The following is a 13,267-nucleotide window of genomic DNA, read 5'->3' as shown; positions in this document are numbered from 1 at the left end:
AGGAATGAAAGCATTATTGTACAAGGAATGTTTGATGGCTTTGGGTCTGTACCCACAGGAATTCAGAAGGATGAGGGGGGATCTCATTGAAACCTTTCAAATGTTGATAGGCCTAGACAGAGTAGATGTGGAAAGGATATTTCCCATGGTAGGAGAGTCTAGGACGAGAGGGCACAGCCTCAGGATAGAGAGGCATCCATTTAAAACAGATGTGCAGAGAAATTTCTTTAGCCAAAGGGTGGTGAATTTGTGGAATTTGTTGCCACGTGCAGCTGTGGAGGCCAGGTTGTTGGATGTATTTAAGGCAGAGATTACCTCCTCTTATTTACCCCTCGATCGTGACCCCACTAAAGAGCACCAGGCCATTGTCTCCCACACCATCACTGACTTTATCCGCTCAGGGGATCTCCCATCCACTGCTACCAACCTTATAGTTCCCACACCCTGCACTTCCCGTTTCTATCTCCTACCCAAGATCCACAAACCTGCCTGTCCTGGCAGACCTATTGTCTCAGCTTGCTCCTGCCCCACCAAACTCGTTTCTGCATACCTCAACACGGTTTTATCCCCCCTTGTTCAATCCCTTCCGACCTATGTTCGTGACACTTCTCACGCTCTTAAACTTTTCGATGATTTTAAGTTCCCTGGCCCCATCCGCTTTATTTTCACCATGGATGTCCAGTCCCTCTATACTTCCATCCCCCATCAGGAAGCTCTCAAAGCTCTTTTTGGATTCCAGACCTAATCGGTTCCCCTCTACCACCACTCTGCTCCATCTGCTCTGCTCTGCTCTGGAGACAGCTTATCCACTGATGTCTACTATAAGCCTACTGACTCTCACAGCTATCTGGACTATTCCTCTTCTCACCCTGTCTCTTGCAAAAACGCCATCCCCTTCTCGCAATTCCTCCGTCTCCGCCGCATCTGCTCTCAGGATGAGGCTTTTCATTCTAGGACGAGGGAGATGTCTTCCTTTTTTAAAGAAAGGGGCTTCCCTTCCTCCACTATCAACTCTGCTCTTAAACGCATCTCCCCCATTTCACGTACATCTGCTCTCACTCCATCCTCCCGCCACCCCACTAGGAATAGGGTTCCCCTGGTCCTCACCTACCACCCCACCAGCCTCCGGGTCCAACATATTATTCTCCGTAACTTCTGCCACCTCCAACGGGAACCCATCACTAAGCACATCTTTCCCTCCCCCCCTCTCTCTGCATTCCACAGGGATCGCTCCCTACGCAACTCCCTTGTCCATTTGTCCCCCCCATCCCTCCCCACTGATCTCCCTCCTGGCACTTATCTGTGTAAGCGGAACAAGTGCTACACATGCCCTTATACTTCCTCCCTTACCACCATTCAGGGCCCCAAACAGTCCTTCCAGGTGAGGCAACACTTCACCTGTGAGTCGACTGGGGTGATATACTGCGTCCGGAGCTCCCGATGTAGCCTTTTATATATTGGCGAGACCCGACGCAGACTGGGAGACCGCTTTGCTGAACATCTACGCTCTGTCCGCCAGAGAAAGCAGGATCTCCCAGTGGCCACACATTTTAATTCCACATCCCATTCCCATTCTGACATGTCTATCCACGGCCTCCTCTACTGTAAAAATGAAGCCACACTCAGGTTGGAGGAACAACACCTTATATTCCGTCTGGGTAGCCTCCAACCTGATGGCATGAATATCGACTTCTCTAACTTCCGCTAAGGCCCCACCTCCCCCTCGTACCCCATCTGTTACTTATTTTTATGCACACATTCTTTCTCTCACTCTCCTTTTTCTCCCTCTGTCCCTCTGAATATACCTCTTGCCCATCCTCTGGGTTCCTCCCCCTCCCCATCTTTCTTCCCGGACCTCCTGTCCAATGATCCTCTCGTATCCCCTTTTGCCTATCACCTGTCCAGCTCTTGGCTCTATCCCTCCCCCTCCTGTCTTCTCCTATCATTTTGGATCTCCCCCTCCCTCTCCAACTTTCAAATCCCTTACTCACTCTTCCTTCAGTTAGTCCTGACAAAGGGTCTCGGCCTGAAACGTCGACTGCACCTCTTCCTACAGATGCTGCCTGGCCTGCTGCGTTCTCCAGCAACTTTGATGTGTGTTGCTTAAGGCAGAGATTAATAGGTTCTTGATTGGTCACAGTGTCAAAGGTTATGGGAAAAGGGCAGGAACTGTGGTTGAGGAGGAAATAAAATAAAGATCAGCCATGATTGAATGGCGGAGCAGACTCAATGGGCCAGATGGCCTAATTCTGCTCCTATGTCTTACGGTCTTAACTTGTGCCAACTACAATAGGATCCTACCACAAACATATCTTCCCTTCCTCTCACTTTCCATAGGAATTGCTCTTTACATAACACCCTTATCTATATGTCTTTACCCATTGATGTCCCTCCTGGCACTTATCTATGCAAGCAAGTCAAGTGGTAAACCTACCCCTTTGTCAATATTCAGGGCCCAAACACTCCTTCCACGTGAGGGAACACTCCATCTTTAAATCTGTTGAGGTTATCTACTGTATCCTATGTTCCTGGTGCAGGTTGACGGACTACTATGATGATCAGCTTCATTCCATCTGCTTCAGATGGTGGGATTTCCTAATAGCTACCCAATCCGACTCAACTTTCCATTCTAATTCCAACATGTTAGTCTACAGCTTCCTCTAGTGCCATGATAAGGCCATATTCAGGTTGGAGGAGCAACACTTCATATTCCATCCTGGTAGCTTCCAACCTGAGTGTATGAACATCAATTTCTCCAACTTCTGATAATTCCTCCCCTTTTCCCTCATCTCTCTTTTCCAATCCCCATCATGATTCCCCTTTTACCCCTACTCATCACCTCCCTCTGGTGTCCCTCCTCCTTTCCTTTCTTCCCTTGTCCACTGACTGCTCATACCAGAGTCCACCTCCTTCAGCCCTTCACCTTCCACCTGTCACCTCCCTGCTTGTTACTTCATCACCCCTTTCCCACCACCCACTTTCCCCGTCACCTGGTTTCACCTATCAACTGCCAGTTTGTACTACTTCCGCTCACCCCTTTCTTATTTTGGGTTCTGCTCCCTTCTATTCCAGTCCTGATGAAGGGTTTTGGCCCAAAGTGCTGACTGCTTATTCCCCTCCACAGATACTCTCTGACTTGCTGAGTCCTCTAGCATTTTATGTGCGTGTTGCTCAAGATTTACAGTATCTGCAGAATCTCTTGTGATTGTGGTACTTTTGTTGTGAGGTTGCCATTTGTAAATCTGCCTTTTTTTTCATTAGAACTGGCCAGAGAACTGGATTTTAGTGAAGAGCAGATTCATCAGATCAGAATTGAAAACCCTAATTCCTTAGTGGACCAGAGCCAGGCACTTTTAAAATATTGGATGGAAAGAGACGGCAACTGTGCTTCAGGTAAGATGTATGCTGATTGAGTATTGTCGTAATGCAAGTCTGAATTTTATAAGACATTCTTCTAGGGTGCATCACAACCTGATATGGAAGTTGCCCTGTCCAAGACCGGAAGAAGATCGTGAACATGGCCCAGCACATCACACAATCCATTCTTCCGTCCTTGGACTCATTTTACACCACATGCTGTCGGAGCAGTGCTGCCAGGATAATCAAGGACACGACCCACCCAGCCAACACACTTTTTGTCCCTCTTCCCTCTGAGAAAAGGCTCAGGAGCTTGAAGACTCGTATGGCCAGATTTGAGAACAGCTTCTTTCCAACTGTGATAAGACTGCTGAACAGATCCTCACCCGGATCTGGGCCGTACCCTCCAAATATCCGGACCTGCCTCTTGGTTTTTTTGCATTTCCTTATTTTCCCTTTTCTATTTTCTATTTATGATTTATAATTTAATTTTTTATTATATTTACTATCGATTTGTGCTCCAGGGAGCACGAAGCGCAGAATCAAATATTGCTGTGATGAGTGTGCGACAATAATTGTTTGGCGACAATAATGTAATAATCAGTAATAAATAAATGTTCCATGACAAACTATCCATGGGGTTTTCCACAGGGTTTAATGTGGCAGCACAGACATTGGGTTTCTTACCCAACATGATGCCTTCATAAGGCACTGGTAACAGTTGAATAGAGGCTAACAATTGTGCTGTGCCTGAAAACACCAGAGTGGAAAATTTTCAATGATACACATAGATGTACAGTACCTCACAGTGCATTATTTAGTTACCATGTCACTATGGAAAAAGATCTTGGCGATTGTAGATTGAAAAGATTGAGCATATAGACATTAAGAAAGAAGATGTGCTGGAGCTTTTGGAAAGCATCAAGTTGGATAAGTCTCCGGGACCAGATGAGCTGTACCCCAGGCTACTGTGGAAGGCGAGGGAGGAGATTGCTGAGCCTCTGTCAATGATCTTTGCATCATCAATGGGGACGGGGGAGGTTCCGGAGGATTGCAGGGTTACAGATTTTGTTGCCTTATTCAAGAAAGGGAGTAGAGATAGCCCAGGAAATTATAGACCAGTGAGTCTTTCTCCAGTAGTTAGTAAGTTGATGGAAAAGATCCTGAGAGGCAGGTTTTATGAACATTTGGAGAGGCATAATATGATTAGGAATAGTCAGTATGGCTTTGTCAAATGCAGGTTGTGTCTTACGAGCCTGATTAAATTTTTTTGAGAATGTGGCTAAGCACATTGATGAAGGTAGAGTAGCAGATGTATTGTATATGGATTTCAGCAGGGCATTTGACAAGGTACCCCATACAAGGCTTATTGAGAAAGTAAAAAGGCATGGGATCCAAGGGGACCTTGTTTTGTACATCCAGAACTGGCTTGCTCACAGAAAGCAAAGAGTGGTTGTAGACGGGTCATATTTTGCATGGAGGTTGGTGACCAGTGGTGTGCCTCAGGGATCTGTTCTGGGACCCCTACTCTTTGTCATTTTTGTAAATGACCTGGATGAGGAAGTGGAGGGATGGGTTAGTAGGTCAAATATGATGGCAGAATATAGTATTAATGGTAAGACTCTTGGCAGTGTGGACGATCAGAGGGATCTTGGGGTCCGAGTCCATAGGACACTTAAAGCTGCTGCGCAGGTTGACTTTGTGGTTAAGAAGGCATACGGTGCATTGGCCTTCATCAATCGTGGGATTGAGCTTAGGAGCCAAAAGGTAATGTTGCAGCTATATAGGACCCTGGTCAGACTCCACTTGGAGTACTGTGTTCAGTTCTGGTCGCCTCACTACAGGAAGGATGTGGAAACCATAGAAAGGGTGCAGAGGAGATTTACAAGAATGTTGCCTGGATTGGGGAGCATGCCTTATGAGAATAGGTTGAGTGAACTCAGCCTTTTCTCCTTGGAGCGGAGGAAGTTGAGAGGTGACCTGACAGAGGTGTATAAGATGATGGGAGGCATTAATCTTGTGGATAGTCAGAGGCTTTTTTCCCAGGGCTGAAAATGGCTAACACAAGAGGGCAGTTTTAAGGTGCTTGGAAGTAGATACAGAGGACATGTCAAGGGTTTAAAAATGCAAACACGAGGAAATCTGCAGATGCTGGAAATTCAAGCAACACACACAAAATGCTGGTAGAACACAGCAGGCCAGGCAGCATCTATAGGAAGAGGTACAGTCGACGTTTCAGACCAAGATCCTATAGATGCTGCCTGGCCTGCTGCATTCCATCAGCATTTTGTGTGTATTACATGTCAGGGGTATGTTTTTTACGCAGAGAGTGGTGAGTGCGTGGAATAGGCTGTCCGCGACAGTGGTGGAGGCAGCTACGACAGGATCTTTTAAGAGTCTCCTGGATAGGTACATGGAGATTAGAAAAATAGAGGGCTATGGGTAACCCTAGGTAATTTCTAAACTAAGTACATGTTCAGTACAGCATTGTGGGCCAAAGGACCTGTATTGTGCTGTAGGTTTCTCTGTTTCTATGTAAGCATCAATGAATAATTGATTACTAACATGATTGGGTACTTACCCACTGCCCAAGGTTAAAAGGCAGGAGCAGTTCGCGACAGCATAATAGAGCTTTGGCCAGTGGCCAATCGACATTTGGAATTGATTAGTAATAGCAAATTAAAGGAAGGCAGAGGCAAGCAAAGCTGAAATCATCACAGTGGCCATCACCTCAGTGGACATGGTCAGAGTGGTGATCTAAGGCTTTGAGGATTCAGCAAAGAGATGCTTCACTCAGCGAAAGCAAAGGAGAGGAAAGGTCAAATATTTTCATTCTCTTCTTTGTATCTGCTCAGCTCGGGCTATAGAGATGTCAAGCAGGATAGCTGAATGTTTCTCTTGTGGAATGTGGGAAGGCAGGGAGACCGCCAGTGTCTCTGACGATTACAACTGTGAGAAGTGAATCCAGCTGCAGCTTCTACCAAACCACGTTGAGCTGGAGCTGGAACTGGAACAGGTCATTTGGGAGGATGAGAGGTGATAGATCGGACAAATAGGGAGGTAGTTACACCCAGGAAACTGGGTGACAGTCAAAAAGGAGAAAGGGGCTAAGGAGCCAGAGAAGAATACCCCTGTGACCATCCTCCTCAACAACAGGCATATCACCTTGGGTGCTGTCGGGAAACGGGGGAGACGGCCTGACTGAGGAATATCACATTAGTCGGGTTTCTAGCACTGAGTCTCACCTGTGACTAGGAAACAAAGGGGGTAGAAGAGGCACGCTATGGTGATAGGGGATTCATTAGTTAGTCTGTGGGCGAGAACGAGATTCCTGGATGGAAAGTTGCCACTATGTGCCAGGGTCTGGGATATCTTGGACTGAGTCCTCAGCATTCTTTAGTGGGAGAGGGAACAGACAGAAGTCGTTGTCCATGAGACACCAATGACATGGGTAGGACAAGTGACAAGGTTCTGCATAAGGAGGTCAAGGAGTTAAATGCTAAGTTAAAGGGCATGACCTCCAGGGTTGTGATCTCAGAACTGCTACCCATGCCATGTGCTAGTGAGGCTAGAACAAGGAAGATTATACAGTTTAATGCATGGCTAATGAGTTGCTGTAGGAGGGAGGACATAAGATTTTTGGATCATTTGGCTCTTTTCCAGTGAAGGTGCGACCAGTACAGATTTGATGGTTTGGACCTGAACTGGAGGGAGACTAAAATCCTGGCAGAAAGGTTTGTTAATGTTACATGGTGGGGTTTAAACTATAGTTGAAGGGATGATGTGAAGCAGAGTACCAGAACAGTTAGTGGAGGATGTGGACGCAGATGTTGGTAAGACCTCAGACAAAGTTCGGAATCAAAAGACAAATGGTGTGACAAATTGAAAAGGGTGAATACACGACTTTAGGTGTTGTATCTGAATGCATGCAGTGTACGGAAATAGATTGTAGCAAGGTTGTAGATTGGCAGCTATGACATTCATACAGGAGTGGTGCAATACTGCGTATGATACTCCTGTAGGGGTGGTGTGGTGTATGATACTCCTGGAGGAGTGGGGTGATAGTTGTGTGATACTCATGTACAAATGGTGTGATACTGTGTTGTACAATACTCCTGTAAGAATGGTGAGATTGTTGTACGATACTCCTGTAAGAGTTATGTGATACTGTGTTGTATGATACTCCTGTAGGAGTGGTGTGATGTTGTATGATACTCGTGTAGTAGGAATGGTGTGATTGTTGTGTGATACTCATGTGGAAGTGGTGTGATGTATGATACTCATGTAGCAACGGTGTGATTGTTGTGTGAGATTCATGTAGAAGTAGTGTGATTGTTGTATGATACTCCTGTAGGAGTGGTGTGATGTTGTATGATACTCGTGTAGGAGTGGTATGATTGTTGTGTGATACTCGTGTAGGAGTGGTGTGATACTGTGTTGTATGATACTCCTGTAGGAGTGGTGTGATACTGTGTTGTATGATACTCCTGTAGGAGTGGTGTGATTGTTGTGTGATTCTAGAATGCCATATACTAGTAAAAGTTCAATAATGTGTTTTCAGGTGGTTAGTTTACATCTTGCTTTTGAATTTAAGAGCAATATTTATGAAGCATAGGATCTCATGTCCTTTATTAGCTGAACTTTGATGTGTATCACCAAAATTTTTCTTTATTAAATTTTTTAAGCTGTGTCAAATTTTAAGCCTACTTCACCAGCTATTTTGACGTGTATTTCTATCCTTCATTCACTTCAATGCTTTCAGAGAATGCAAATATACCCATAGTTTCGATCCACATTGTTTTCTGTTGTTTCTTTGTTACAAATTATTGCTATCATTTTCCTATCAATTGCTGTCAATTTCTCAGTAACCACCTCTGAATTTTTTTATAAGGAACCATAAAATCTCTTTGGAGTGGTGTGTGCAGTTCTGGTCTCCATATTACAAGAATGATGTGGAGAGTTTGTAGACAGTGCAGTGGATTTTGGCCAGGATGGTGCCTGGATTAAAGAGTTATTATCTATAAGGATAAGTTGGATTCTCTGAAGAGTCAAAGGCTGATGGGAGATGTAATATAAGTTTTTGAAGTTATGAGAGCTAGAACTTTTCATAGTGTTAAAATTTCAAATGCAAGGTGTCATAGCTTTAAGGTGAGGAGATGGAATTTAAGGGAGAACTTGGCTGGGAAATTCATGAGTGTCACTTGGGGGATTCTAAACTCACTAGGCGGGGGGTCAGAAATTGAAGAGATGAGAGGTAGGCAGATATTTTGACCAATAAAAACGTGCAGAAGCTGGATAATGAGACAAGTGCATTGAAGTGTGCATATTTTAATGCCAGAAGTATTACGAGTAAAAATGATGAACTGCAAGAATGGATCAATACATGGAACTGTGACATTGGTGCCATAAAAGAGACTTTGTTGAATGAGGGGCGAGTGGATGTTTAATGTTCCAATATTTTATGTTTTTAAAGAAGGAAGTAAAAGGGGTGGGTGTGAGGGGGAAGGATATCACACCTATACTCAGAAGGGACATGATGGAGGATTTGTCCAGGAAGGTTTCTCAAATCGGTATGTAGACTGGAACCTCCTTAGGGTAAGAAATTTAGAAGGAGCAAAAATTGGTAGGTGCATCCAAGAAGGTTCCTTAAATCAGTACATGGATGGCCAGTGAGAGGAGTAGCCCTACTGCGTAATGAGCCTGGCCACATGACTGACCTTTCAGTTGGAGAACATCAAGAGAACAGTGGTTACAACTCCTTATGTTTTAAGATAGGACATGATGATAAGTTTGAACCTTGCAGAAGAGTATTACATTGGAGCAGGGCAAATTATGAGAGTTTTAGGCAGGAAGTAGTGAAAGTTAATTGGGAACAGCTGCTTTTGAGCAAGTGCACATCTGATATGTGGAGGGTGTTTAAAGACCATCTGCACAGAGCACAGGAGAGGTACGTTTCCGTAAGACCTTGGAGGTGAAGAAATGTGATGAGAGTACAGTCAACATTTCGGGCTGAGACTGGAAAAAAAAAGATGAGTCTGTATAAGAAGGTGGGGAGGAGGGAAGGAAGAAGCACAAGGTGATGGGTGAAACCGAAGGGAGTTTGACAGTGCTCTTTTCCATAGTTGCTGCCTGGTCTGCTGAGTTCCTCCAGCATTGTGTGTGTGTTGCTTGGATTTTCAGTAGATTTTCTCTTGTTTAAGAAAGGTAGTGAATTTAGTCAAGAAGTAAAAAAGAAATGTATGTAAGGCTCAGGAAGCTAAGATCAAACAGAGCTCATGATTATATAAAAAAAGCAAGAAAAGAAGGGAATCGAAAGAACCAGAGGGGACCATGGCAAATTGGATTAAAGTGAATCCTAAGGCATTCTATACAAATATCAAAAGCAAGATGGTACAATTAACTACTCAAAGTTAAAGGAGGGAATATGTTTTAGGAGGTGGAAGATGTGGGAGAGGTCTTAAATGAGTACTTACTATTAATACTTACCAAGAGGAAGGACATGCTCATGTGTGAGGGCATTTTAACGTAATGTTTTCCCAGGGCCTGATGGGTTATTTAATGAGGTTATAGCTGGGCCTTGAACAAGATCTTTGTCTGCTCTCTAGCCATAGGCCAAGTCCTGGAGGGCTCACAGGTAGCTAATGTTCCATTATTCAGAAAAGGAAATAGAGATAATCTGGAACCATAGATTAGTGAGTCTTATTGCAGTGGTAGAGAAGCTACTGGGGAGAATTCCTCGAGATAGGAAATATGAGCATTTGGAAAAGCATGGCCTAATTAGGGACTATCAGCATGGCTTTGTGAAGGGCAAGCCATGTCTTACTAATTTGATTGAGTTCCTCATGGAGGTGACAAATATGAAGGTAGAGATGTTGATGTTGTCTACACGGATTTTAAAAGGCATTTGACAAGGTCTGTCATAGGGGGCTATTAAGATGCATGGGATCCACAATGACCTGGCTATTTAAACCATAAGACATAGGAGTAGAAATAGGCCATTCGGCTCATTGAGTCTCCTCCACCATTCAATCATGGCTGATTTATTATCCCACTCAACCTCATTCTCCTGCTTTCTCCCCATAACCTTTGACACCCCGACAAATCAAAAACCTGTAATGAGTACAGGCACAGCACCGTCAAATGCTCCTTGTACATAAACCCTTTCATTTCTGGAATCATTCTCGTGATAATGCTCTGGACCCTTTCCTATGATAGCACATCTTTTCTTTGGTAAGGGGCCCAAAACTGCTTACTATACTCCAATTCTGGTCTGACCAATGCCTTATAAAGTCTTAGCATTGCATCCTTGCTTTCATTCACTAGTCCTCTCAAAATGAATGTTAATATTGCATTTTCTTACCACCAACTCAACTTGTAAGTTAACCCTTATGGATATCTGCACGAGGTCTTGTAAGTGCCTTTGCACTGCTAAGTTTTGAATTTTCTTCCCATTTAGAAAATAGTCTATGACTTTATTCATTCTACCAAAGTGCATGACCATGCACTTCCCTAAACAATATTCCATCTGCCACCTATTTGCCCATTCTCCTAATCTTTCTAGACTTTCTGAAGACTACCTGCAAACTACATGACCCTTCACCTATCTTCGTATTGTCTGTAAACTTGGCCACAAAGCCACCAATTCCATCATCCAAATCATACAGTTTGAGAAGGAGAAGCTAAAATCGGATGTATCAGTATTACAGGAGAGTGAAGGGAATTACAAAGGCATGAGAAGGGGACACTAACAGGGATGACAGCGGAACAACAATGGCTGGAGTTTCTGGGGCAATTCGGAAGGAGCAGGATGGATACATTCTAAAGATGAAAAGGTATTCTAAAGGGAGGATGTCACAACAGTGGCTGACAAGGGAAGTCAAAGATGGCATAAAAGCAAAACAGGGAGCATATAATATGGCAAAAATGAGTGTGGAAGACACTAGCAGTATGCCAGAAGTGTGAAGCGTTGGAGACAGAAGTCAATGTTAATGCTTTTACCAAGGAGAATGTGCTTGGGAGGCTGACTAGTCTGAGGGTCGATAGGTCACCTGAACCAGATGGACTGCACCCCAGGCTTCTCAAAGAGGTAGCTGAAGAGATTGTAGAGACATTGGTAATGATATTTCAAGAATCAATAGATTCTGACATGGTTATAGAGCAGTGGTCCTCAACCACCGGGCCGCAAAGCATGTGCTACCAGGCTGCGAGGAAACGATATGATTTGGCAATATGAAACGATATGAGTCAGCTGCACCTTTCCTCATTCCCTGTCACTCACTGTTGAACTTGAACACCCCCCTCCCCCGTCGGCCGGTCCACAAGAATATTGTCAATATTAAACTGGTCCGCGGTGCCAAAAAGGTTGGGGACCCCTGTTCGAGAGGACTGGAGTACTGCCAATGCCATTCCACTGTTTAAGAATGGAGGGAGGTTAAAGAAAGAAAATTATAGGCCAGTTAGCCTGACTTCAGTAGTTGGAAAAATGTTGGAGTCTTTTATTAAAGATGAGGTTTTAGGGTACTTGCAGGCACATGATAAAATAGACCAAAGTCAGCATGGCTTTCTCAATGGGAAATCTTGCTTGAATAATCTGTTGGAATTCTATGAGGAAATTACAGACAGGAAAGACAGAGGAGAATAAGTGGATGTTGTTGGTTTGGATTTTCAGAAGGCCTTTGACAAGGTGCTACACATGAGGCTGCACCCTTAACAAGATGAGAGCCTATTATATTACAGGAAAGATAGGAGCATGGAGAGAAGCAAACAACAGGAGTTCTGCAGATGCTGGAAATTCAAGCAACACACATAAAAGTTGCTGGTGAACGCAGCAGGCCAGGCAGCATCTCTAGGAAGAGATGCAGTCGACGTTTCAGGCCGAGACCCTTCGTCAGTGTAGCATGGAGAGAAGATTGGCTTACAGCCAGGAGATAAGGAGTGGGAATAAAGGGAGCCCTTTCTGGTTGGCTGCAGGTAACTAGTGATGTCCTGCAGGACCACTTATTTTTGTCAATGATTTGGATGAAGGAATTGATGGCTTTGTAGCCAAATTTGCAGATGATACGAAGATAGGTGTAGCAACAGGTCATATTGAGGAAGCAGGGGGTCTGCAGAAGGACTTAGACATTGAGGGAATGGGCAAAAAAGTGGCAGATGGAATATAGGGAAGTGTGTGGTCATGCAATTTGGCAAAAGGAATAAATGCGAGGACTATTTTCTAAATGGAGAGAACATTCAGAAACCAGAGGTGCAAAGGGCCTTGGGAGACCTCGTGCAGTATTCCCTAAAGGTTAACTTGCAGGTTGAAGTCAGTGGTAAGGAAGGCAAATGCAATGTTAGTATTCATTTTGAGAGGACTAGAATACAAAAGCAAGGATCTAATGCAGAGGCTTTGTAAGGCCAGATCGCACTATGAGTATTGTGAGAGGTTTGGAGCCCCTTATACAAGAAAAGATGTGCTGACATTGGAAATGGTCCAGAGGATGTTCACAAGGATGATTCTGGGAATGAATGAGTTAAAATATGAGGAGTGTTTGATGGCTCTGGGCCTATACTAGCTGGAGTTTAGTAGAAGAATGATAGGGGATCTCATTGATGGGGTCTACAACTGACAACACAGGAAGAAAATGCATGTCAAGAGAGCACTGTTACAATAGTCATGGGGGAGTTCAATGTGCAGGCAGATTGGGATATCAGCTTGATGGTGGATCGCAAGAGGGGAATTTTCTAGGATGCCTGCCAGATAGGTTTTTAGAGCAGCTCATGATTGAGCCCACTAGGGGATCAGCTATTCTGAATTGGGTCTTGTGCAATGAACTGGAATTGATTAGAGAGCTTAAGTAAAGGACACCTTAGGAGTCAGTGATCACAGTATGATAGAATTCAGCCAGTAATTTGAGAAGGAGAAGGTTAA

The 13,267-nt window shown here is 44.3% G+C and overlaps 1 protein-coding gene across 5 annotated transcripts in view; it reads left to right on the top strand.

The window, feature by feature from the left end:
- Positions 1–13,267, top strand: part of LOC134344194 (ankyrin-2-like) — a 978,678-nt gene that overhangs the window by 912,013 nt on the left and 53,398 nt on the right. For all 5 annotated transcript variants that reach the window (XM_063043600.1, XM_063043603.1, XM_063043602.1 and 2 more), the window contains one exon: positions 3,262–3,393. In XM_063043600.1, the coding sequence (XP_062899670.1) occupies positions 3,262–3,393 (132 nt within the window). The remainder of the gene's footprint in view (positions 1–3,261; positions 3,394–13,267) is intronic.

Source organism: Mobula hypostoma, chromosome 3, assembly GCF_963921235.1.
Source record: "Mobula hypostoma chromosome 3, sMobHyp1.1, whole genome shotgun sequence".
Lineage (NCBI taxonomy): Eukaryota > Metazoa > Chordata > Chondrichthyes > Myliobatiformes > Myliobatidae > Mobula > Mobula hypostoma.
Note: the sequence above shows the minus strand (reverse complement) of the source record. Positions and strands in the feature narration are given on the sequence as shown.